Raw genomic sequence first — 23233 nt, 5'->3', positions numbered from 1 at the left:
CATAATGGACACGCGCCAAGTGCCATTTGACACATGTAGGTCATTACCGCCTGGTTACCGTGTGAGTCTTTACCACTAGGTCAATGGCTTGCGGTAAGGTCTCAGACCCAAAATGGGCGCGCGGCAATTTTCATTTTGTTGCACGTCCATTTTTCAGCAAAAAAAGGCCTTTTTTACAGGCGACCTAAAAAATGGATCGGTGCGCACCCAAAACCCAAGCCTACACTACCTCAAGCCATTTTCAGCGCGCCTTTGTAAAAGGGCACCTTAGAGAGCAAAGCATCAGGTCCTTACTTACAAAATCACTTACCTCTCACACTCTTCCCTCCTCTCCAGAACTATTACTCACGCCCCTGAAAGGGTTTTCCTTCTACAATGAAAATACCCCCCAAAAAGTGGTTTGGTGGAGAAAAGGTGTTGAAAACCTGCATTCCGTGGCAGTTTAATCCAGAGAGACAGATAGATAGATAATAAAAATGTAGATAGATTGATTAAATTGATAGATACATACACACATCAAAGAGAAAGAAAGGAAGGAGAATTGAGATGCATTAGATATATATACCCAGTGTGTTTCCCTCTGCCACAGAGCCAGATGTTTGCAGCTGCAGGGGCTATTTTCACTTTGAAGCTGCCAGGGCTTGCAGACCTGCCTCCCTACAAGTAGTTTCAGGAGCCAGTCATTGCTGTAGCCACGAACTGCCTTTTTCACATCAGCCACATCCAGCAGGTTCACAAACTGACATTTCCTTTCCGTAAACCCTTAGCAAGCAAAGCCGTGCCCAGGGGAGCTGGGAGCCCTGCATGATTGATATATCCTACCCCTCCCCCCCCCCCCCCCCCCCCCCAGTAGAAAGCATCCCACCCCCTGCGCCTCCCCTAATCCGTTAGGTGTCCGCCAGGTCACTTCGGCATCCACAATATGCAAATTTCCCAATCTGCTACACTACAGACTTTGATTGGCTGATTCAAAAATTATAAAAATAAATAAATGCACTTTGAGCTACTGTACACTTCGCTTATAAAATCTTCCTTTGCCACTTTCCTCATGATGCCATTCAAAACGGAAGAAAGAGAAATAAATCTACATAAAATAAAATTCTAGAGAATCTGCAAGGGGGGTGGGGAGGAAAGAGAAGGATTTTACTACTACTACTACTACTACTACTACTTATTTCTATAGCGCTACTAGACGTACGCAGCGCTGTACACTTGAAACATGACAGCTAGAAGCATCTACAGTAAATTTAAAATGGTCTCGCGTTTTCCCTGTACTGTGGATGTGAAGAAGTAGGTAGAAGCGCAGGGTCTTAACACATAAAAAAAAAGTCCATGCAAATAAAAGAAAATAAAAAGAAGGGCACAAGTCAGGTGGGCAAGTTTTTCGATTTAAGCCCGGCCACGAGAAAGTCAGCAACTCACAAAAGAAATAGCCCTCCAGCACCCCTTCCCCCAAATAAAAGAAAAAAGGTAGTACAAATATGAATCATGAAAAACTGAAAGCAAAAAATATCTAACCCCGCAAGTACTGTACCTATGTCTGCATAAAAAGTCAGTTCTATCACCTATTTGGCAATGTGTAAAATATTGCATTGCATTCCGTCTGATCCTGTATCTATATCTATATATAATCGTTTTTGAATATGCTATTGGAACTTACCTAGTTTTAGAGTCTGTGAAGGTGGAAAAGGGAGCGGGTCTTCTCGGCAAGGATCGCCTCATGACAGCCCCCTCCCCACCCCCCTTTGGGCCGGGGGCGCGACCAGCAGTAGATTCCCTGTCCCGCACCGTCCCCGGGCTTCCAAGTAAAGCCTTTCTTAATCGGGCGCATTTCTGCGGGTCGCCATCTTCCTAACTCGCTGCCTTTTTTTTTTTTTTTCTTTCCCGCGAAATATTGACGTTTCGCTTATGCAATTATCGGAGTCAGCGGCGGGGCAGCAACAGCAGCAGCAGCATCCAGGAAGTGAAAGCGACCGAGGCTCTGACAGCTCCCCGCCGGCGGGATCTCTGGCACTGCCAGGCAGGCAGAGCCCGCCCCAATCGCTGCCTTCCGCCCTCCTCATTTTACCAAGGCGCTTTCTTTTTAACGAAATCGTAAAGACATCGCCTTTTCCGCTTCTCCCCCACCCCCCATAACAAATGCGATGATGCAAGTTAGGATTTTTTTTCCTTCCCCAGTGATTGTCAGCAATCCCACTCCCCTCACCCGGTGTGGTCTGGAGTCCCTTGGCGCATTCGTTCAGAATTAACCGGTCTTGGGAACATGGAATATATATAGTTTGTCTCTGTAAGTGGCGAAGGAGCACATCAAACTGTCAAAAATAAAAGAGATCGTTGGCCTGTTACTGTGTGAGGAACTGGACAGAAGTGGTCAAAAAGGCTCTGCACTGGGATTGCAGAACTCCTCTGCTGGAGTCGATGCCCTGCACCCTTTCACTTTCCAGTTTCCCTTTCCAGACTCATTCCTGGAGCTTTCCAAAGTTATGCGGTTACATTTTGAACAGCATAAATGAACTGAAAGTAGCCACACATTTATTTCCTGTTCCCATTAAAGTTTAAACGAACGGGGAGGGGTGGGGAGAAAGATAGAGGGGGGGGGGGGGGGGGGGAGATAGACATCCAATGATTCCCATGTGCTTTTATTTAGTGCTACATGTCATTAATGCACAGAGCTACAATGGGGATCTCGTGAAATTGAGTGGAGTTTTTTTTGAGACCCATGATTGATAAGGCCTCCTCATTATACAAAAGGCTTGTCCTTTAAGAACGAGGAATAGCCGAATGACCTGAGGTCTTTTTTCTCCACTTTTTTGTATTTTTATCAGAAGCGTCCCTCAAACACGTTGCATAACCGGTAGGATAGTGATAACATTATTGAAAATAGATCCTACTTATTCCGAATTACTACAGATCTCGTAAACTACCCATCCACATAATAAATAGATCCACAGCCATCCTAGATGTAAAGTGTAATACGGGTCCTTAGTTTAGTCTGGAGGGTGGTGTGTTTCAGTAACTTTCAGTGTACACAGATTTATTCTTCCAAAGACATCTCCGAAATGATCATAGGGAATTAGTGAAAATCTCAACGGTATCTTCGCGCCAATCTTGCGCGTTCTGCAGCCGTTTTGAATTCTTGCCATACTAGATAGAAATAGATTTCATGGCTTGAGATATATATAGAATATGTTGTAACGCAAACTATAATAACTCTTTGAAGCGACTACGGTATTTAGACTACATCAATGTCTTCCTTTAGTTTGCCTACATACTGAATATTTGTGTATTGTATTTATCTTGGCAGGGCCTTGTAATTCTGACTCCTTTGGACTAATGTAGTGGACTGTTTTGAATTGTAAAGTCCAGTATTTAACAGACAAACACAACTGCCCCGGGTTAGTGTGCAGATTTACGGGGATCTCACAGGTCATCTCATCCACAAGGATAGCAACAGTAACGTTTTGCAGGAGGAGACGTCTCTAACTGATAGAGGTGCTAAGCTCAACACAAATTACTCTCCATAGTGAAGAGTTAGTTTTAATATTCGAGGGAGGGAGGGTGCTCAAATACCCACTGCACCCACAGAGCTAACACTGGTCAGTTCTGCCTTGTTTTAGCGTCCTCCTAATTACTAATTTTCACAGCACAAATTAAAAATCAGATCATAAAGCATTGCATTCAAGATAGGGCCTACTAGAGCTAATTTGGGGCAAAGTGCTGTACTAATTTCATTTTTATCTGCCGTTCGCTGTGAATACTGGCCCTCCAACTTGATGTGGGATGTCTATGTTGATATTAAACACATAAAAGGTAGCTCTTGAATTGGAAAGGTCCTGGATTCGGGAATAAAACGGTGGGTGAAGTGTTTGGGCAGAATTCTGATGGTCTGACCCAATGGACTGATGACTGGCTCTGGTGAGTACTTTTACTGAAGAAGGACAGAAGGGCACTGCCCCTAGAACCTTCTTGTAGAGCAAATCGCAAGGGTAAACACTTTTCACTTTTGGAAACTCTACGTCCTCTTGCAGCGTCTTGAGAAGGTAAAGCAGCCATGCCTTTAGAAATATTTAAAATAGGAGTTAAACTATATCTTCACATATGCACTGTGTGCACAGCTAATACTTTCCAGCTCCCTAGAAGGTCACTGTTCTGGAAAGGGTGATCCTCAGCTTGATATCCAAAGGAACCTTCAGGCCCAGTCTTTGTGGAGTTAGGGAGATTTTTTTAAATCAAATAAACTTTATTGATAAATTAAAACTTAAAAGCAATGATTGGATACTAAGTAGAATAAGTTACTTGTCAAAGGCTTAAAGCATAGATTCTATATATGGTGCCTGAAAATTCTGTGTGGAAAAAATACACCTAGATGTATTCTCTAAAGCATGCCTATATTTTATAGAATAGGCTTAGATTTCTGCCCAGTATGTAGAATACACCGAGCGCCTCTCCATGCAACCAAATTTAATGGTGACCATTTACACCATGTTTTACTTGGTGTAAATCCCAATGTCTAAATTAGGCACAGAGTGTATTCTACAATAATGTGCATAGATTTTAGAAATGCCTATGCCTCGCCCATGGCCATGCCCCCTTTTCAAATATGCGACTTAGAATTTAAGCGTACCACGTTACAGAATACACTTAGGGAATTGTGCACGTAAATCTTAATACCAATTAGTGGTGATAATTGCTTGTTAGCATCCAATTGACAGCGCTGATTAGCTAGTTAACCAATTAAGTTACACGTACTGCTATAAAATATGCTTTGATTTCTGCATGCAAATTAAGGCACGATATATAGAATCTCTGGGGGAAAGGGCTAAATGAAATTTTTACTGCAGTCATGAACTAAACCAGATATTTAGCCATTAAAATAATAATAGTATGGCAAATTAAATTCTACAGGAATAGGAAATGGTTAAGATTTTGAAGATGATAATAGACCAGAAAAATTTGAACAAAATGAATATTATTACAGATTATTAATATCAAGATTGTTGTTTTCCCAGAGTTCCGGGTATGACTCCTAAAGATTTTTCCTCTGAAATGATTCCTCTTAGTATATTTATTCAAAAGGAGTGAAGCCTGTGAAACTGAGATTACCTTAATCAGTGGGAATTGGATTAGAGACCCAAGTGTTTGTATTGTTAAATAATTTCTGATTTTAAAAGAGAAAAAATGAAATCAGTTGTATTATTTCCATTAATATTGGACAATAAGTATGTTTCCAATGAAATAAATTGACTATACACCATTTTGGGTTTGAAGAAGCCAACCAGACAATCAATGTGGAATAATGATTCAGATAATAAATAACTGGGGATAATCAGGTTAATACCACGTTTTCTTTGTTTACTGTTGTTTAATTGATCTCCTTGTCTTGTTTCACTCTCCCTATTTTGTGGTCTAAGGAAGAGTTTATAATTACCTGATTGAAATAATTCTTGTATTATTTTGTCTGTATTTCTGGCAAGTTGTAAAATTAAATTCTTATAAATAAAATTTTAAAAAATAATAATAATAGTATGGGATTTTAGCCCACTTTTCCAAATAATTCTCAAAGCAGCTTACTGTATCATTAGTAATTCAGGTACAATATGTCTCTGCTCCAAAAGCTTACAATAGAAATGGCAACTGAGGTGATAAAATGACTTGTCCAAGGTCACAGGGAGTGTTAGTGGGAGGGAGTGGGACTTGAACTCTGATCCTCAGACCATTAGGTCTGACTTAATAGGTGAAAGTATCTTAAGAACAATAATCAAGAGTTAACACCTAAAACACTGTTGTTAGTGAAAAAAATTGCAACCAGTTACTGAGTGTTGAATAATACAAGATAGTATATGTAAAATATCATAGATAAAGTCAGGCCTCCATCAACTTGCCAGACAGACCCAGCTGGTTTCCAGACCAGTCATTACAAACTAGAACAAGCAGATATGAATGGCTACGTATAAAATGGATATTCTAAAAAAAAACAAAAAACCTAAAGCTTATCAAAATGTATATTGGGCTAGATTCTAGATATGGTGCCTGAAAAATATGCACGGAATAAATTTCCACCTAGAAGCAGTGCCTAGATTTAGGCAAAGTATATAGAATACACCTAGTTGATATCCCAGCACCTAAAGCTACGTGCATCCATTTACGTGTGTTGTTATAGAATACACTTGGATTTTGGTGCGGAAAACTATGCACGATATATAGAATCCAGCAGATTATGTGTTGGAATGTATAATATATATTGTATCTTAAACTACTCCAATCTATTAAAAATGAGCCAAACTGTTGCCAGTTATTCACTGTTTTATCATGAACAAGAGTAGCCCCTGCCCCCCCCCCCCCCCCCCCCCCCCCCCACACACACACACAATATATTTCTCTCTGGAAAAGTTTGTTCAATTCCAAACTGTTTCCTGTATACTTGACATTCACAGCAAGTCCACCAACTGTCAAACATTAAAGAGCATTTATAAAAGAGGAGAAACAGAGGATTGAGATTAGCGAGACAGCATCACATGGCATTCCTTGGGGGCATCGGATCTTTGCCTGAGGTTAATGTGTAACTGAACACATCTTGGAAACAACGACAATACTTCTGTGCTGATGTTTCTGCACAGTCAGGACTGCCAAGGATATATTATACTTCTGATCCCAGTCCAGGAGAGAAGACCATTGCCAAACCCAATTTGCATGAATACTAAGTTTATTAGTGAACAAGCGAAGTAGGACGTTGCAGCAAGCTCCATGGCAATTATCTTGACATCATGTTTTCCCATTTCTGAAGAAGGTTAGAAGAAATGTTCCAGTATCGCAAGCTTTATTAAAAGATTGGCTTTCTGCTTGGCTTGATTGCTTTCTCCCTGCTTGGCTTAATTACTTACTTTCTCCCTGCTCAGCTCTATTACTTTCTCTCTGCTTGGTTCTTATTGCTTTCTCTCTTCTTGGCTCTATTGCTTTCTGCTTGGCTCTGTTGCTTTCTCTCTGCTTGACTCTATTATCTTCTCCTTGCTTGGCTCTGTTAGTTACTATCTCCATACTTAGCTCTATTGCTTTCTTCCTGCTTGGCTCTATTAATTTCTCCGTGCTTGGCTCTATTGCGTTTTCCCCACTTGGCTCTATTACTTTCTTCTTGCCTGGCTCTATTGCTTTCTCTTTGCTTGGCTCTATTGCTTTCTCCCTGCTTGGCCCTGTTGCTTTCTATCTGCTCAACTCTATTACTTTCTCTCTGCTTGGTTCTTATTGCTTTCTCTCTTCTTGGCTCTATTGCTTTCTTCCTGTTTGGCTCTATTACTTTCTCCATGCTTGGCTCTATTGGTTTTTTCCCACTTGACTTTATTACTTTCTTCCTAGTTGGCTCTATTGCTTTCTCTCTGCTTGGCTCTATTGCTTTCTCTCTGCATGGTTCTGTTACCTTCTCCATGCTTGGCTCTATTGCTTTCTCTCTGCTTGACTCTATAATCTTCTCCGTGCTTGGCTCTGTTACTATCTCCATGCTTAGCTCTATTGCTTTCTTCCTGCTTGGTTCTATTACTTTCTCCGTGCTTGGCTCTATTGCTTTTTTCCCAATTGACTCTATTACTTTCTTCTTGCTTGGCTCTATTGTTTTCTCCCTGCTTGGCTCTATTGCTTTCTCCCTGCTTGGCTCTATTGTTTTCTATCTGCTTACTCTGTTATCTTCTCCGTGCTTGGCTCTGTTACTATCTCCATGCTTGGCTCTTTTGCTTTCTTCCTGCTTGGGTCTATTACTTTCTCCCTGCGTGGCTCTATTGCTTTATCTCTGCTTCGCTCTGGCTCTGTTACCTTCTCCGTGCTTGGCTATGTTACTTTCTCTCTGCTTGGATCTATTTCTTTCTTCCTGCTTGACTCTAATGCTTTCTCTATGTTTGGCTCTATTACTTTCTCTGTGTCCCATTCCTTATGACCACACTCCTGCTGATTCTGCTTTTAGTACTCTCATGCAATGTCTGCCACTTTTTACTGCCATGGTGTAAAGAGGTTATAGCTGGTTTGTGGCTAGTGAAGTTGATCGGGAACACCACCAGGAAGGACCCTTCTGTGGTCCAACTTTTTGTCTCTTTTATTGGTTGTAAGTTGTAACATAATCATATTTCCAATGTGGCATGGCATTAACCCTCCTTCCCCCACCCCTCCCCATCCTAATATTATAAAGGATCTCAATATCAGCTAAAAGGCTAAGAATATACCATCCTCAGCTCAATTATCAGATCTTGGCCTAGAGTTGTAGCAAAAGATGCCTTATTAATACCTATTATAACTGACTATAAATCACCTGGAGCTACAAATGAAAAGGTACAGGCTGAAGCTTTGTATTCTCAAAGGGTATCACATTATCTACTCAGGGTAGATTCAAAAAGTGTGGCAAAAATTAGGCGTGAAAAATATGGGTGCTAAGTAGCAATTCTATAACAGCAATTAGAATAGAGCATAAGACCTCAGGTGCACACCTAACTTTAGGCATGAGCAATTAAGCCATGTCAAAGGCTAGTGTAAATGGTCACACCTAAATTTTGCAGTTGTGCATGTAAGTGATACTATTCTGCACATGTGCACACATCCTTTGTAGTTGCCTGCTATAAAATTTAGGTGCTAGTCGATCATTCTCTCCTTTCTGCTGTCTTCGTATCATCAGTTTCTCTGGCCCTGTCCTCTCCTAGTTCTCTAGTTACCTCTCTGGCCACTCTTTTCATCTTTCTCACCTAGGCTCTCCCTCTCCTACCATTTCTCTTCAATCTGGTGACCCCCAGGGTTCCATTCTTTCTCCTGCTCTATACAATATCTTTTTGACACCTCTTCTGACAGTCATTCAAGAAAACGGTTGTGTGCCTTTCTGCTACGTGGTGGACAGTGGCGGCCCTACCATTAGGCCAACTGAGGCGGGGACCTCAGGGGACACTCTCCCCTTCCCTCCTCAACCCTCTTCCCCACGTTTACCTTATTTTTTTCATTTCTAAAAGGTGGCAGTAGCAGCGATTCATAAAGAAATAAAGTGAGGAGTGAGAAAGGGGAGGACAGAACGAATAAGGATGGTGAAGGGTAAAGAAGGCAGAGAGAACTACAGTATTAAAGGTAAGCTTGGAATTGAAAACTACACCCAGAATTTTAATAGAGTCACTAAAGCTGAGTGAGTGGTTGTCAATAATGGGAGTGGGGACATGGAGGAATGGGTAATTGTCAATAATGGGAGTGGGGGGCATGGAGGAATGGGTGTTGGGGAAGACAATGGACTCACATTTAGAGCAACTGAGGAAGAGCCCATTGTCTCTGAGCCAAGAAGAGATGAAATTAAGACAAGAATTCAGCACAGTGGGGGAACAGGATGGATAAGAGACACACTAGAACATTTATATGTCCTCTGCTAGGGATAGCCCAAGGCAATCTGCCGCCTGTAGCAGGAATGAGATGCCAGCCCCACACCCTTACCAGGTCTGGCATCTCCCCTTTCCCTCCTCGACCCTCTTCCCCATGTTTACCTTATTTTTTCTTTTCCAAAAGGCGGCAGCGGTTCCTGTAGGCTGCCCTGCTGTGGTGCCGCTGGCACCTGCCTCTTCTCCCTACTGCTGTCTGCCTCTTGACATATCTTCCCGTTTCCTCAGAGGTGGGATGCAGCAAAGCAAAGAGGCCAGTGCCAGTGGCACCACAGCAGGGCAGTCTATGTGAATTGCTGCCGCATTTTAGAAATGAAAAAAATAAGGTAAACGTGGGAAAGAGGGTCAAGGAAGGAAGGGGGGAGATGTCAGACTGGATGGGGGTGGGGGTGCGGGCAGCATCTCATTCCTGTCTCAGGCAGCAGATTGCCTTGGGCCATCCCTGGTGGAGGACATACAAATATTCTAGTGTATCTGTGATCTGTCCTCTTCCCCTACTGTGCTGAATTCTTGTCTCAATTCCGTCTCTTCTTTGCTCAAAGACAATGGGCCCTCAGTTCCTCTAAATGTGAATCCCTTGTCTTCCCCAACACCCATTCCTCCATGCTGCCCACTCCCATTATTGACAACCACCCATGCAGCTTTAGTGACTCGATTAAAATTCGGGGTGTAGTTTTCAACTCCAAAATTTACCTTTAAGACTCAGATCAATTCTGTAGTTTGCTCTGCCTTCTTCGCACTTCACCATCCCTATTTGTTCTGTCCACCCCTTTCTCTCCCCTCATTTTATTTGTTCCCCGATTCTCACCCTGACTACTGTAATTCTATCGATGCTGGCCTCTCCCTTTATTCTCTGAAAGATTTACATTTAATCCAATCTACTTCCATCAAACGTATCCATCATGTGCACCTGCTTAATCATGTTACCCTTCTTCTTCGTCTTGAGGACTGGCTTCTTTTTTCCTCATGAATCCACTACAAGTTGCTTATGTTGGTTTTCAAAGGTTGTTCTCCCTCTGCTCCACTTATTTAAATAAGTTATTGATCCCTTATTCCCCCTCTTGTCTTCTCCGATCTTCTGATAATCTACTGTGTGTTCCCTCCCCCTCCGCTTTACATCTCTCTATTTCACGTGACAGTGCCTTTAGCTATCTGGGCCTGAAGCTTGCTTTGGAATTCTCTCCCATTCTCTCTTAGTTCTGCTACCTCTCCCCAGTCTTCTAAAGCTCTTCTTAAAACCGTTTTTTTTTCTCTACTTCTTTTGATCCACCTCATAACACATTAGAATAGCCATACTGGGACAAATCATCAAACCATCCAGCCAGTATCCTGTTTCCAACAGTAGCCAATCTAGGTCACAAGTACCTGGCAGAAACCCAAATAGTATCAACATTCCATGCTACAAATCCAGGAGTAAGCAGTTGCTTCCCCATGTCTGTCTCAATAGCAGACTATGGACTTTTCCTCCAGGAACTTATCCAAACCTTTTTTACATTAACCACTGTAACCACATCCTCTGGCAATGAGTTCCAGAGCTTAACTATTCATTGAGTGAGAAAATATTTCCTCTTATTTGTTTTAAAAGTATTTCCATGTAATTTATTTGATTGTCCCCTAGTCTTTCTACCTTTTGAAAGAGCAAAAAAATGGATTCACTTCTACCCATTCTACACTACTCAGGATTTTGTAGACTTCAATCATATCTCCTCTCAGCCTTCTCTTTTCCAAGCTGAAGAGCCCTAACCTCTAGCCTTTCCTCATATGGGAGGAGTTCCATTCCCTTTATCATTTTGGTTGCTCTTCTTTGGACCTTTTCTAATTCCGCTAATTTTTAGAGATACGGAGACCAGAACTGAATGCAATACTCAAGGTGAGGTCGCACCAAGGAGCGATACAGAGACATTATAATATTCTTGGTCTTATTTTACATCCTTTTCCTAATAATTCCTAGCTTCCTGTTTTCTTTTTTGGCAACCACCACCACACACTGGATAGAACATTTCAGTGTATTGTCTACAATGACACCTAGACCTTTTTCCTGGTTGCTAATTCCCAAGGTGGATCCTAGCATCAGGCAGTGGCTTAGCCAGAAGGCAATTTTTGGGTGGGCCAACAGGTTGGATGGGTGGGCACTAGAGTTGCCAACTTTTTTGAAAGAGAAAAAACAGCAACCTGATGCACCCATGCTCTGTCCCTACCCCACTCCCCATAACTTCAATGAGGGTTGCAGTGCAGGCTTCAGTGGCTGCAGGCCAATTGAGAGCTAAGGGAAGTACAATATACTGCACTATTCAGCCCCATTGAGCCATGGTCCTCCAACACATATATGGTATTGAAGCCAAACACATTCTGCATCCAGAGAACCTCCTGGCCCTCCACCAACAATGGTTACAGAGCACAGCAAGGGCAATTCTCCATAAAACTCATCATACAAAGAAATGTTGTTTTCTAGTGTAATCTCAATTACAGACATATTATAAATTAATTTAAAAAAAATCTATAAAACAAAAGTCACTCAGAACCTAGAGCAAATCTACCATGCCAACACTAACTTCCAAAAACAAAGATCCTACCTATGAAAAAGAAGTGCCTTAAATATTATAGTAGGGCCCTAAAATACAAATACATTTATCAGGAAAGCTGAACAAGCCAAATTACTACAGAATGCTACATGGAAACTTCATGCTAACAGAATACCTCAGTCACACACACAAGACACAAATGCCAAATACAGAATAAGTGACCACAAACTCTAGAAATATAAATTAAACGGAAACCCCAAGAAAGTAGACCTTGCATGTAGTACAACACCAGAGAAACAAGAAAGAAAGGCATTTGCTCCTGTGCAAAATATAAAGATGGCATATGCCAGGGATGGTGTTAGTGGTTGCAACTTGGGCAATTGTGCTTGGTTCCTTGGCCAGAGAAAGCCTGCATGCTGGAAGCTGAAGGCGCAGCCTGGTAATGGACTTTGGGGTCCTTTCCATGATTTCTGTCCTGGACCCCAGCCATGTTTAACATCAACTTTGGCAAGATGTACATTCCAAATCCAACCTATTATATTCACAACATTGAAAATAAAATAATTTTTATATCTTTTTGTTGCCTGGTCATTTTTTCTCAAATCATATTGGTTCCAGTCTCTGGTTTCTGCTTCCCTCTGTCTTCTCTTAACTCACTTGCCAGGGTCTCCTATTTGACATTTTTTATTTCTCCATGTCCATCATCCATCTCCCATCTCTGTTTTCCTATATTTCCTTGTCCAGTATCTCCCCTGTGTTCATATCCCCTCATCCATCATCATTCCTCTGTGCACCTATGCACCCCATGCCCAGCATATCCCTTCTGTGTTCCTATTCTCCCCCTTGTCTGGTATCTCTCCCTCCCCACTCTGTGTCCATATAACCCCCTCTCCAGTGTCCAGCATTTTATCTCTATTCCATATCCTCGTCCCCCCCCCCCCCCTTGTCAGGCATTACCCCTCTGTGCCCATGTGCCATCCTCATACAGCATCTCACATGTGTGTCCCTGTCCCCATGCTCCCACCTAATGTCCATCATCTCCCTTCTGTATACTTCCCTATGTCCCCTTTCTCCCTCCTCCACACCAATGTGTCCCTCTCCTCTGTGATCCCACCCCCCCAACCAGCTTCTCTTCCTCTCTTTCCTTCCCCTTATGCATCTGGCTCTTTCTCCCTGCACCTCTCCCCTTCCCTCCAACCTCCCCTCTGCAAATCCAAAACCTCTTCCCTTCCCTCCAACCTCCCCTCTGCAAATCCAAAACCTCTCCCCTTCCCTCCAACCTCCCCTCTGCAAATCCAAAATCTCTCCTATGCAAATCCAAAACCTCTTCCCTTCTTTCCAAACTCCCCTCTGCAAATCCAAAACCTCTCTCCTTCCCTCCAACCTCCCCTCTGCAAATCCAAAACCACTCTCCCTTTCCTCCAACCCTCTGCCCCTGGCAAGTCCAGCACCCTTCTGTTCCCTTCAGGCCCCTCCCCTCCCAGCCTCCCCTTACTGGACCAGCACCCCACTGACTTCCTCACCCTCTCCCACCCCTGCCACAGCGCTTCATTTAATGCTGTCGGCGCTGCTGTTGCACCTCACAGTCTCCCACCCCCGCGGCGGCGCTTACACTTTGCTATGGCGCTGCCTGACATCAACTCTACAGATGCGACACCGACGTCGGACATCCTGCTCCAAGGCCTTCCGCACCCCGCCTCCGTAAACAGGAAGTTACATCAGCGCGTCAGAGGGAAGGCCCCGGAGCAGGACGTCGGACGTCGGTGCCGCATTTGTAGAGTTGATGTCAGGCAGCGCCATAGCAAAGTGTAAGCGTCGCCGTGGGGGTGGGAGACTGTGCAACAGCAGCGCCGACAGCATTAAATGAAGCGCTGTGGCAGGGGTGGGAGAGGGTAAGGATCTGTTTCAGGGTGGGTGGGCGGGCGAGCCTGAAGCTAAACTGGGTGGGCCTGGGCCCATCCAGGCCCACTCGTATCTATGCCCCTGGCATCAGGTAACTATGATTTGGATTATTCTTCCTAATGTGCATCATTTTGCATTTGTCCTTATTAAATTTCATCTGCCATTTGGATGCCCAGTCTTTCAATTTCCTAAGGTCTTCCTGTAATTTTTGACAGTCCGCATGTGTTTTAACAACTGAATAGTTTTGTGTCATCTGCAAAGAGGTGGGATAATGTGGGATACAAATGCAACAAATAAATAAATAAAATTTATTCATCCCAATTGTTCTGATTTCCAGATCATTTATAAATAAATAAATATGGTAAATAGCACCGGTCCCAATACACATCCTCCTCCATTGAGAAAAATGGCCATTTAACCCTACCCTCTGTTTTCTGTCCAATAAGCAATTCCTAATCCACAGAAGGACATTGCCTCCTATCCCATGACTCTAATTTTCTCAGGAGTCTCTCATGAGGAACTTTGTCAAAAGCTTTCTGAAAATCTAGATATACTACATCAACAGGCTCACCTTTATCCACAAGTTTATTCACGCCTCCAAAGAAATTATGCAGATTGGTGAAACAAGACTTCCCTTGGCTGAACCCATGCTGACTTTGTCCCATTAAACCATGTTTGTCTATATGTTCCATAATTTTATTCTTTATAATAGTTTCCACTATTTTCCCTGGCACTGAAGTCAGGCTTACCAGTCTGTAATTTCCTGGATCACCCGGGGAATCCTTTAAAAAAAAAAAATCAGCATTCTATTGGCCACCCTTCAATCTTCAGGTACTCCCACTTAGTTTTTCTTTTCCCTTTCCTTGTTGATCCCCTCCCCTTTCCCTCTTATCTTGTCCCCTCCACCATCAGCTTTGATTTGTTTTTATCATAAACCACTTAGTCGCCAGTATTGGATCTATTTGCTGTATATCAAGATCAATAAATGAATGAAAGAAATATAGAATAACACCTATGCACAGTTATGCGGGGCTGGTGTTTGGGAGGCGGGGCTAGTGCTGGGCAAGACTTCTACTGTCTGTGTCCTGAAAATGGCAGATACAAATCAAGGTAAGGTATACACAAAAAGTAGCACCTATGAGTTTATCTTGTTGGGCAGACTGGATGGACCATGCAGGTCTTTTTCTGCCGTCATCTACTATGTTCCTATCCAGCTTATTTTTGAAAGAGAAAGACGCCCATATTTCGACCCAAATCAGGAGACGGGTGCCTTTCTCCCGTGGGTGCCCAAATCGGTATAATCAAAAGCCGATTTTCGGCGTCTCCAACTGCAATCTGTCGCGGGAACGGACAAAGTTGACGGGGGCATGTCTGAGGTGTGGTGAAGGCGGGACTGGGGCGTGTTTATCGGCCGAGGAGAGATGGGCGCCCTTGGCTGATAATTGAAAAAAGAAGGTCGCCAGAAGCGAGAATTTGGGTCACTTTTTCTGGACCCTTTTTTCTCACAAACAAGTCCCCAAAAAGAGCCCCAACTGCCCAGATGACCACCAGAGGGAATCGGGTATGACCTCCCCTGACTCCCCCAGTGGTCACTAACCCCCTCCTACCAAAAAAAAAAGAACTTTAAAAACTTTTTTCCAGCCTGTATGCTAGCCTCAAATGTCATACCCAGCTCCATCACAGCAGTATGCAGGTCACTGGAGCAGTTGTTACTGGGTGCAGTGGACTACAGGCAGGTGGACCCAGGCCCATCCCCCCCCCCACCTGTAACACTTGTGCTGGTAAATGGGAGCCCTCAAAACCACCCCCCATAACCCACTGTACCCACATCTAGGTGCCCCCCTTCAGCCATAAGTGCTATGGTAATGGTGTAGAGTTGTGGGCAGTGGGTTTTGGGGGGATTTGGGGGGCTCAGCACCCAAGGGAAGGGAGCTATGGACTTGGGAGGTATTTTAATTTTTTTTTAATTGTTACAAGTGCCCCCTAGGGTGTCCGATTGGTGTCCTGGCATGTGAGGGGGACCAGTGCACTACGAATCCTGGCCCCTCCCACGACCAAATGTCTTGGATATGTTCGTTTTTGAGCTGGGCGCCTTCGGTTTCCATTATCGCTGAAAAACGATAAAGCCCAGCTCAAATCCGCCCAAATCCGATGCATTTGCCCGGCACAAACCGTATTATCGAAAAAAAAGATGGACGCCCATCTTTTTCAAAAATACGGTCCGGCCTGCCCCTTCACGTACCCATCCTCGGAGTAGACGCCCATGGAGATGGGCGTTCGTGTTCGATTATACCCCTCTATGTTACTATAACTATAAATTAGTGTCAATTAGCACCAATTTACACCACTTAAGGGCTATTATTGGTACTTAAGGCCAGTTGGCCCCTAATTTAACAAGAAAGGAACACTTTTACTAAGGCTTAACATGCACTAGCAGAATTAGCGCACCAAGGGGCCCTTTTACTAAAGGGTTGCCATGCAGCAAGAGGCTTGCCATCCAGCAACCCGGAACTACAGCTGGACCAACACGGCTCCGGCATTAGTTCCGCCTTGAGAATGCACCATTTCTGGTACTATGAAAAATACTTCCATAATTTTTGTAGCGCGGCACTAACCCGGCAGTAATGTGGCAGCACTGCACACTGCCCGGTTCCTGCTGGGTTATCATGGGAGCCCTTACCGCCACCTTAATAGGTGGCAGTAAGTGATCCCCCCTCCTGTATGGCCATTTCGGTATGAATAATCTTACCACATGGCCATGTCTTTTTTAGGGGCTTGTTACCCTCTGTGTAAAAAGATCCCTGAGTGCTAAGAAGCCCATTTTATACCTATAGCGGCCTGATGCTCAGAAGTAAATGACTGGACTACTGCCCGCAATTACCAGTACATAATGCACAGAAGCTCTTACTGCAGGAAAGAAGGAACTCACAAAGAAACACTGCAAATAGGATGTTAATGTAGTCAGAAGGATGTAAATAAGGGCATTTCCTATTCCCTCCAATGCTCAGAGAACATCGTTCTTCACAAGGGCACCCTTACCACTCGAAACCTTACGCCAACTAGGAGCTGGCATTAGGTGACTGGATAGCAGCAAACCAGCAGCTTAAATCAGAAGCAGATGGGATATCTGCCAGACATGGACCGAAGTCCGGTGAGTTTTGAGTCACTCTCCTCCTCCTCAGGGAAACTTTCCTGCCTCTTCTCTTTCACTCTGCTCTTTCTCTGCCAGCCCTGGGATGGGGAGGGATAGTAAATCTTAGCCCAGGTCGTGGGGGCTCCTTCCTCTACAGCCAGGCTAGATCTCAGCCTTCTATGCGAGAAGACTGTAGAGGGGCAAGGGTAGCACTTTCTGGAGGAATTTTAAAAGTGGTCCACATCCACCTCTTCCCCCTGGAAAAGGCTCCCTGATGCCCAATTTGACTGCACATGAGCACAAGAGCTGTGTTTACCACACAACTCTGGTGAGCATGTGCTGGGCATATTCCCCCATCCTTACTTCCTAATGCTCAACGTTAACAACACGCCTATATTTGCATACTATTAGCATTCAGCATTAGGGAGCTGTTCTGCCACGCTGTTCCAGTGGTATTTCTCCGGTGCTGTTCCACACAGCGCTGGAGTTTTGATCTTAGCATTTAACGTTGCTAATTCTGTTAGTGCACACAAAGCTTTAGCAAAAGGCCCCTACGTAAGCATGCAACTGGCACTATTCTGTAACTTGTGCACCCAAATTTGTACAGCCCTCAATCATAAAGATCTCTCAGCACAGCTGAAAAATATTAAGCTCTCATGAAGTGCTACTTTAAGACGTTTTTGTTCATTACATCAACAAATTCTGAGATGGAGAGAGAATAATGGGACTTATATTTATGCCAAAAATGCAATCGTGCTTAATTTTAAAAAAATTGTTAGAAACAATCATGACTTTACTTTTAGGTTAGGGTAAGGATTAGGGTTAGGGTTAGAGTCAGGGAAAGGATTAGGATTTCATTTAGGGTAATGGTTACGTTTGGATTTGAATTAAAGTTAGATCTAGTGGTTTTAGGGTGCTAGACAAGGTTCGAGTTAGGTTTAGGGTCAAGATCAGGATTAAGGTTAATTTTAAGGTAAGAGCTAACATTAGATTAGGGTTAGGGTCAAGAATAGGATTAAGGTTAGTTCTAAGATAATAGGGCCAGGGTTAGCATTACTTTAGGGTTAGGTTTAGGGTTAGTTTTGCGGTTTTAGGGTTAGAGTTAGGGACAGGGGCAGGATTAGGTCAGGTACAGGGGGAAGATTAGGGTTTTAGGGTCATGTCTAGTGTTAAGGTGTTCACTGATTTTCATATAGACCCAGTAACACTACAGTTCTGATTTATATGCACAAATATTCATTTGTATATCTTAATATTTAAGGAAAAGGAACTAATACGTTTTAGGCTTTAAAAATACTGCATCCTCAAAGCAAGATTGACTGATGATTTTTTAAATATTTATTGGGGGAGTGGTTATAATATGTTGTTCAATGTGCTTGAAGGCTTTCTTAGAAAGGGCATGTCTATGTTTGGAACCAGCCTCATCACTGTTAGTGCTAAATCCTCAGCTTTTCTGTGGCAGCTGGGCTTTTAGACAAGAATATTTTATCAAAAAAGCAGTATGGTTCAAGTTCTGTGTTACAGTAACTAATTCCATGTGATCTGGTTACACAGAGGCTTACCTATCTGGTAAGCAACCTAAACGAGTAATTTTATCACCCAGGATGATTCCTCTGGGTTCTCAGATGAGATACCAGCCTGTACATGGCAAATAGAATAATTAAATGAGGCGAGCCAAAAAAAGATTGAGTTAAGCAACAAATTAACTTCCAGTGGCATCTTCAATGTGCACTAGGCACTGCACCCATACTCTTTCTGAGCTCTGGTCTAGACCAACTCAGGGATGCCCATATCACTGCTGCATTTACAGAACTGTTGGGAGCAGGGAGAGGAAGTACACACAAGAGTAGCCATACAGGATCAGACCTAAGGTCCATCAAGTCCAGTATCTTGTTTCCAACAGTGGCCAATACAGGTCACAAGTACGTGGCAGAAAATAAGATTCTATGCTTCTTACCTCCATGATCAGCCTATGATAGGGCTGGCCTCAGCACTAGACAATGTGAGTATCTGCCTAGGTTTGGAATACCTCTGGCAGCAGAGCTAAAACAAATCCCATGCTCAACCCAACAGGGAGTCAGCATGGGGTATTGGTACACACCCACACTCTATTCCTGCTGTGTCCCACTTCCTTAGACACAGGAACTTTGCTTCAGAGGGGCAGGATACACAGCCTTGAGTGCACCCATGTGCTCCAAGGTTTCACGCATCTTTTATCATAGCAGGGCAGCAACCCTGGTGAATTTGTTTGAGGCACCATCAGTGAGGAGATGGGGGAAGGAAAGGGAGAGGATGGAGAGGTAAGAAAAGAGGAGCTGCTGGACATGGGAGGGGGTAAGAGAAGGGGTAATGTTGGATTATGGGAAATAGGTAGGGGAAGTACTACTACTACTATTTAGCATTTCTATAGCGCTACAAGGCGTACGCAGCGCGTACAGGGAATACTGGATGTTGGGGGAGGGAGTAGGGAAGTGGTGATGCTGAATTATAGTAGATAGGCAAGGGAAGGGCATCTCCATTAGGTGCCCTGAAAAACCCACTAGGTGCTTAGATTCTGTTATAGAATATCAGTGTAACCTGATACTGAAACACTGTAAGTTATGCATGTAAATGAGAGGCCAACATTCTAAACATAGCCGCCAAGAGGGGGGGCAGGGGGGACAAAATTCCCTGGGCCTGGGCCTCCAAGGGGGGGCCCGGCGCCGCAGTCCCACCCGTCCTCCATCGTCGACCGTCTGCCACCGGGCCGGGCCCCCTGCATTGAAATCACAGCACCTCTCACCTCCATGTGAAAGCGCTGCAGGTAGCAGGGCAGCAGATCACCTCCCTTCGGGCCTCCTTCCCTCTCTGTGTCCCGCCCTCATCTGACATAACTTCCGCGAGGGCGGGACACAAGGAGGGAAGGAGGGCTGAAGGGAGGCGATCTGCTGCCCTGCTGCCTGCAGCGCTTTCACACGGAGGTGAGAGGCGCTGTGATTTCAATGCAGGGGGCCCAGCCCAGTGGCGGACGGAGGGGGGCGGGTGGAGGGGGAGCGGTGGTGACCTCGGGGGGTGGAGGGGGAGCGGCAGCGGTGACCTCGGGGTGGCAGCGGGGGCAGGGCCCCGGGGCGCCCTTGCCCTGGGCCCGGCCCAGTCTCTTGGCGGCCCTGATTCTAAACATTTATGCACATAATGGGAAAATCCAGTAAAGGTTGCCCATAGTTAGGCACTGGCATGGAGGTTTAATTGACAGGAGACAGCGGGAGCGTGTTTGGCCCAGTAGGCAGAACTTGCCACCATATTAAGTCACCCAAAACAATAGCAAGTGCTTATTAGAAATAAGGACCGCCTATGTATGGCTTGGCATGCATCAATAGTTTGCTTTGGTTTGAGTGTATCAAGATGGCAGCTACGGCTTCAGCCTTGTCACATGATGCTGTCTTGTCAATTAAACCTCCTTGGGCACCAGGATGATGCATGCTAAGTGAAAATTCTATAAAGGCAGTTCCACGTGGAGCTGTCTTTATAGAATATTAGTTTAACAAGCAATTTTGTGCCTAATTTTGGGCATGAGCACTTATGCCGGCCAATTCTGACTTATCACCATTTTGAGTAATGCCACGAGATAGTTTGTTGAAATTAGTAGTTTGATGTTTGTTTGTTTGTTTGTTTATTTATTTGTGACATTTATATCCCACATTATCCCAAACAACTTTGGGTTCAATGTGGCTTACAATAAACAGTATAGGAGAATAATGCATAAAAAAGTAATTTGTTGTAAGAATCCAATTTTACAATACAATATCATAAACACACTGGGATATCTATGGATGTTTATTTCACAGTTTTATATATCACCAAGCTTGTACAGATCATGGCGGTGAACAATAAAAATAAATATCCATATTATTTAATAGAAAAGAACTCCAGTTCCAGACAGGAAAGACCAGCCAACCAACAGTCACAACTATTTCACTGATATAGAATGTCTTTAAAAATTGCAGTTATCTTGGTAAACTTTCACTTCCCCCTCTAGCAAGATGTCAGACACCTAACATAAATAGACTCGTAAGCATAGTTTTAAATATTTTAAGATTAGCTTCTGCTCTTAAACTTTCTGGTAAAGTATTCCACAAATATGGGGTGGAACAAGAAATAGACCCATCTCTACTCCAATCCCTTTTTATTCTATTTCTAGTTGGTTCTACCAGTCTATGTTCCTGCAGGGATCTAAGTGCCCTGGTTGGTGTATAAGGTTTAACCAGGGTACTCTAATATAAAGGTTGCTGTATATAATAGGCATGGGATAAACACAAAGGAATCCTGTTTAGAAGAAATGGATCCACTGAATCTTAGCGGAGATTAGGTGGCGACTCTGGTAATTGGGAAGCGAAACCGATGCTGGGCAGACTTCTACGGTCTATGCCCTGATCGTGACTGAATAGATATGGATGGGCTAGAGTGTAAATTTTAAGGGGCTTCGACGTTAGCGTCAGAACTTGGTACAAGAACAGTGCTGGGCAGACTTCTACGGTCTGTGCTATGAGAATGGCAAGGAGAAATTAAACTCGGGTATAAAGAATCACATACCATGTAAATGAGTTTATCTTGTTGGGCAGACTGGATGAAGCATACAGGTCTTTATCTGCCGTCATTTACTATGTTACTATTTTACTATGCTTTATGCACCAAAACCAACATCTTAAACCTCACTCTATATTTTAACAGCAGCCAGTGGTATCGAATAAACAATGGTGTAACATGATTATATTTGGACTTACAGCCTAAGAGCCAAATCACTACATTTTGAAATGTTTGTAAATGCTTCAATCTATGGCCATATTAGATTCAGTTGGCAGGATGAGCGTGGGCTATAATAAGGGGATATCCTTGAAGAAGCTATAAGCGAAACATGTGCCATATCAGATGTTAATTTCCCCTAAGTGGACACTGCAGAAAAACACCAATAGTTCAGATGAGTACAAAAATTTCTCAGAAGTGCCATATCTGGTATTATACTTTTACCACAATGAATTACACACCACAGTTATCATCGGTCAACAGCACCTCCTTATACCATTAATTGAACTTTTAATTTATTTATATTTGTTTAAAGAGAAATTTTTGTACTCATCTGAACTATTGGAGTACTTGGAGTTTATACATGGTGTGTCAATCTATATTCAGGCATCCCTGCATGAATGACATTTGCATAGTCAATGTGTGAAATTATCAATGCAAGCAAAAGTGTGTGCAAAGCTGCTTCATTGAAATGATATTGCAAGGAGCGCAATTTATGCAGGCTGATAAAACACTCCCTCGAGACCTTCCTAATTTGATCTTCAAACATTAAGTGTGAATCAATCAGCACACCCAAATACCGTAAACACCCCACTGGAACTACTGGCTGTCCAATCAAGACAGGAATAATAGACGAGCACTCATTATGACCTGTCAACCTGTTGTATAATGTCTTTTTATTGTTTGTTTGATTTGTTACCCGCTTTGGTTGAAAGCGGGATATAAATGTGAAAAATAAATGTAGTCAATTAGCTTATCTGCAGATCTGCATCCCACAACTTTGGGCGACCTATAAAGAATCCAGCAGAAGTGTATGTAAATGTTAACTCCCAGTTTATAAAATTGTCCTTCTGGTAAATAATGGCAGATAAAAACTGAAATAGTAATATTTGGAACTTGCTCTCATTACTCACACGTTTACATACAAAGCAAAGTTTAATAGTGAAAAACATGATTTACTATTATGGAATTTTATAAATTTGCTGTGGAAGGGATAGCATTGGGATGATCATGATTCTTGAGTTTAATTATTCAAACTTCAGGAGGTAGGTGGCGTAAGACTGAAGATTTGCCTAGGGCACCCCATACCCTTGCTCTGGCCCTGTCCAATTGGTTGTCCCAAGACTGGCATCACTAGAGGTGGAACTCAGACTGCAAAGAAAGCAATTCAGAACATGCTTTGCAATTATAGGAGTTTAGAAAAAAACACTCATCCCTGTTGTTCAGCAGTTCATTTACATGTTACTATCCCCTTACGAAGTTATAAAGAGTAATTCCATAGTTGATAAAAGACTTTCCCCAAATTCATACAGACAGCCAGTGGGAGGACAGGATCTGAATGTCAGGATCTTCTCGGAATTCTATACCTTCCTTTTCCCTCTCAGAAGCTGGCATGCAGATAGGGCAAACACAAGTGGAAAATGGAATATTTGCCCTGGATAAAGCTGGCATGCAGATAGGGAAATACTACTACTACTACTATTTAACATTTTTATAGCGCTACAAAATGT

At 43.3% G+C, this 23233-nt stretch overlaps 1 protein-coding gene across 1 annotated transcript in view; it reads right to left on the bottom strand.

The window, feature by feature from the left end:
* Positions 1-1963, bottom strand: part of PHF19 (PHD finger protein 19) — a 54733-nt gene extending 52770 nt beyond the window's left edge. Inside the window, 1 exon segment of the mRNA XM_030207580.1 lies at positions 1661-1963. Coding sequence (XP_030063440.1) covers positions 1661-1722 — 62 coding nt within the window. The 5' untranslated portion in view covers positions 1723-1963.
* Positions 1964-23233: the final 21270 nt, after the last annotated feature.

Source organism: Microcaecilia unicolor, chromosome 6 (genome assembly GCF_901765095.1).
Source record: "Microcaecilia unicolor chromosome 6, aMicUni1.1, whole genome shotgun sequence".
Lineage (NCBI taxonomy): Eukaryota > Metazoa > Chordata > Amphibia > Gymnophiona > Siphonopidae > Microcaecilia > Microcaecilia unicolor.
The sequence above is the reverse complement of the archived record's forward strand: the minus strand, read 5'-3'. Positions and strand labels throughout refer to the sequence as shown.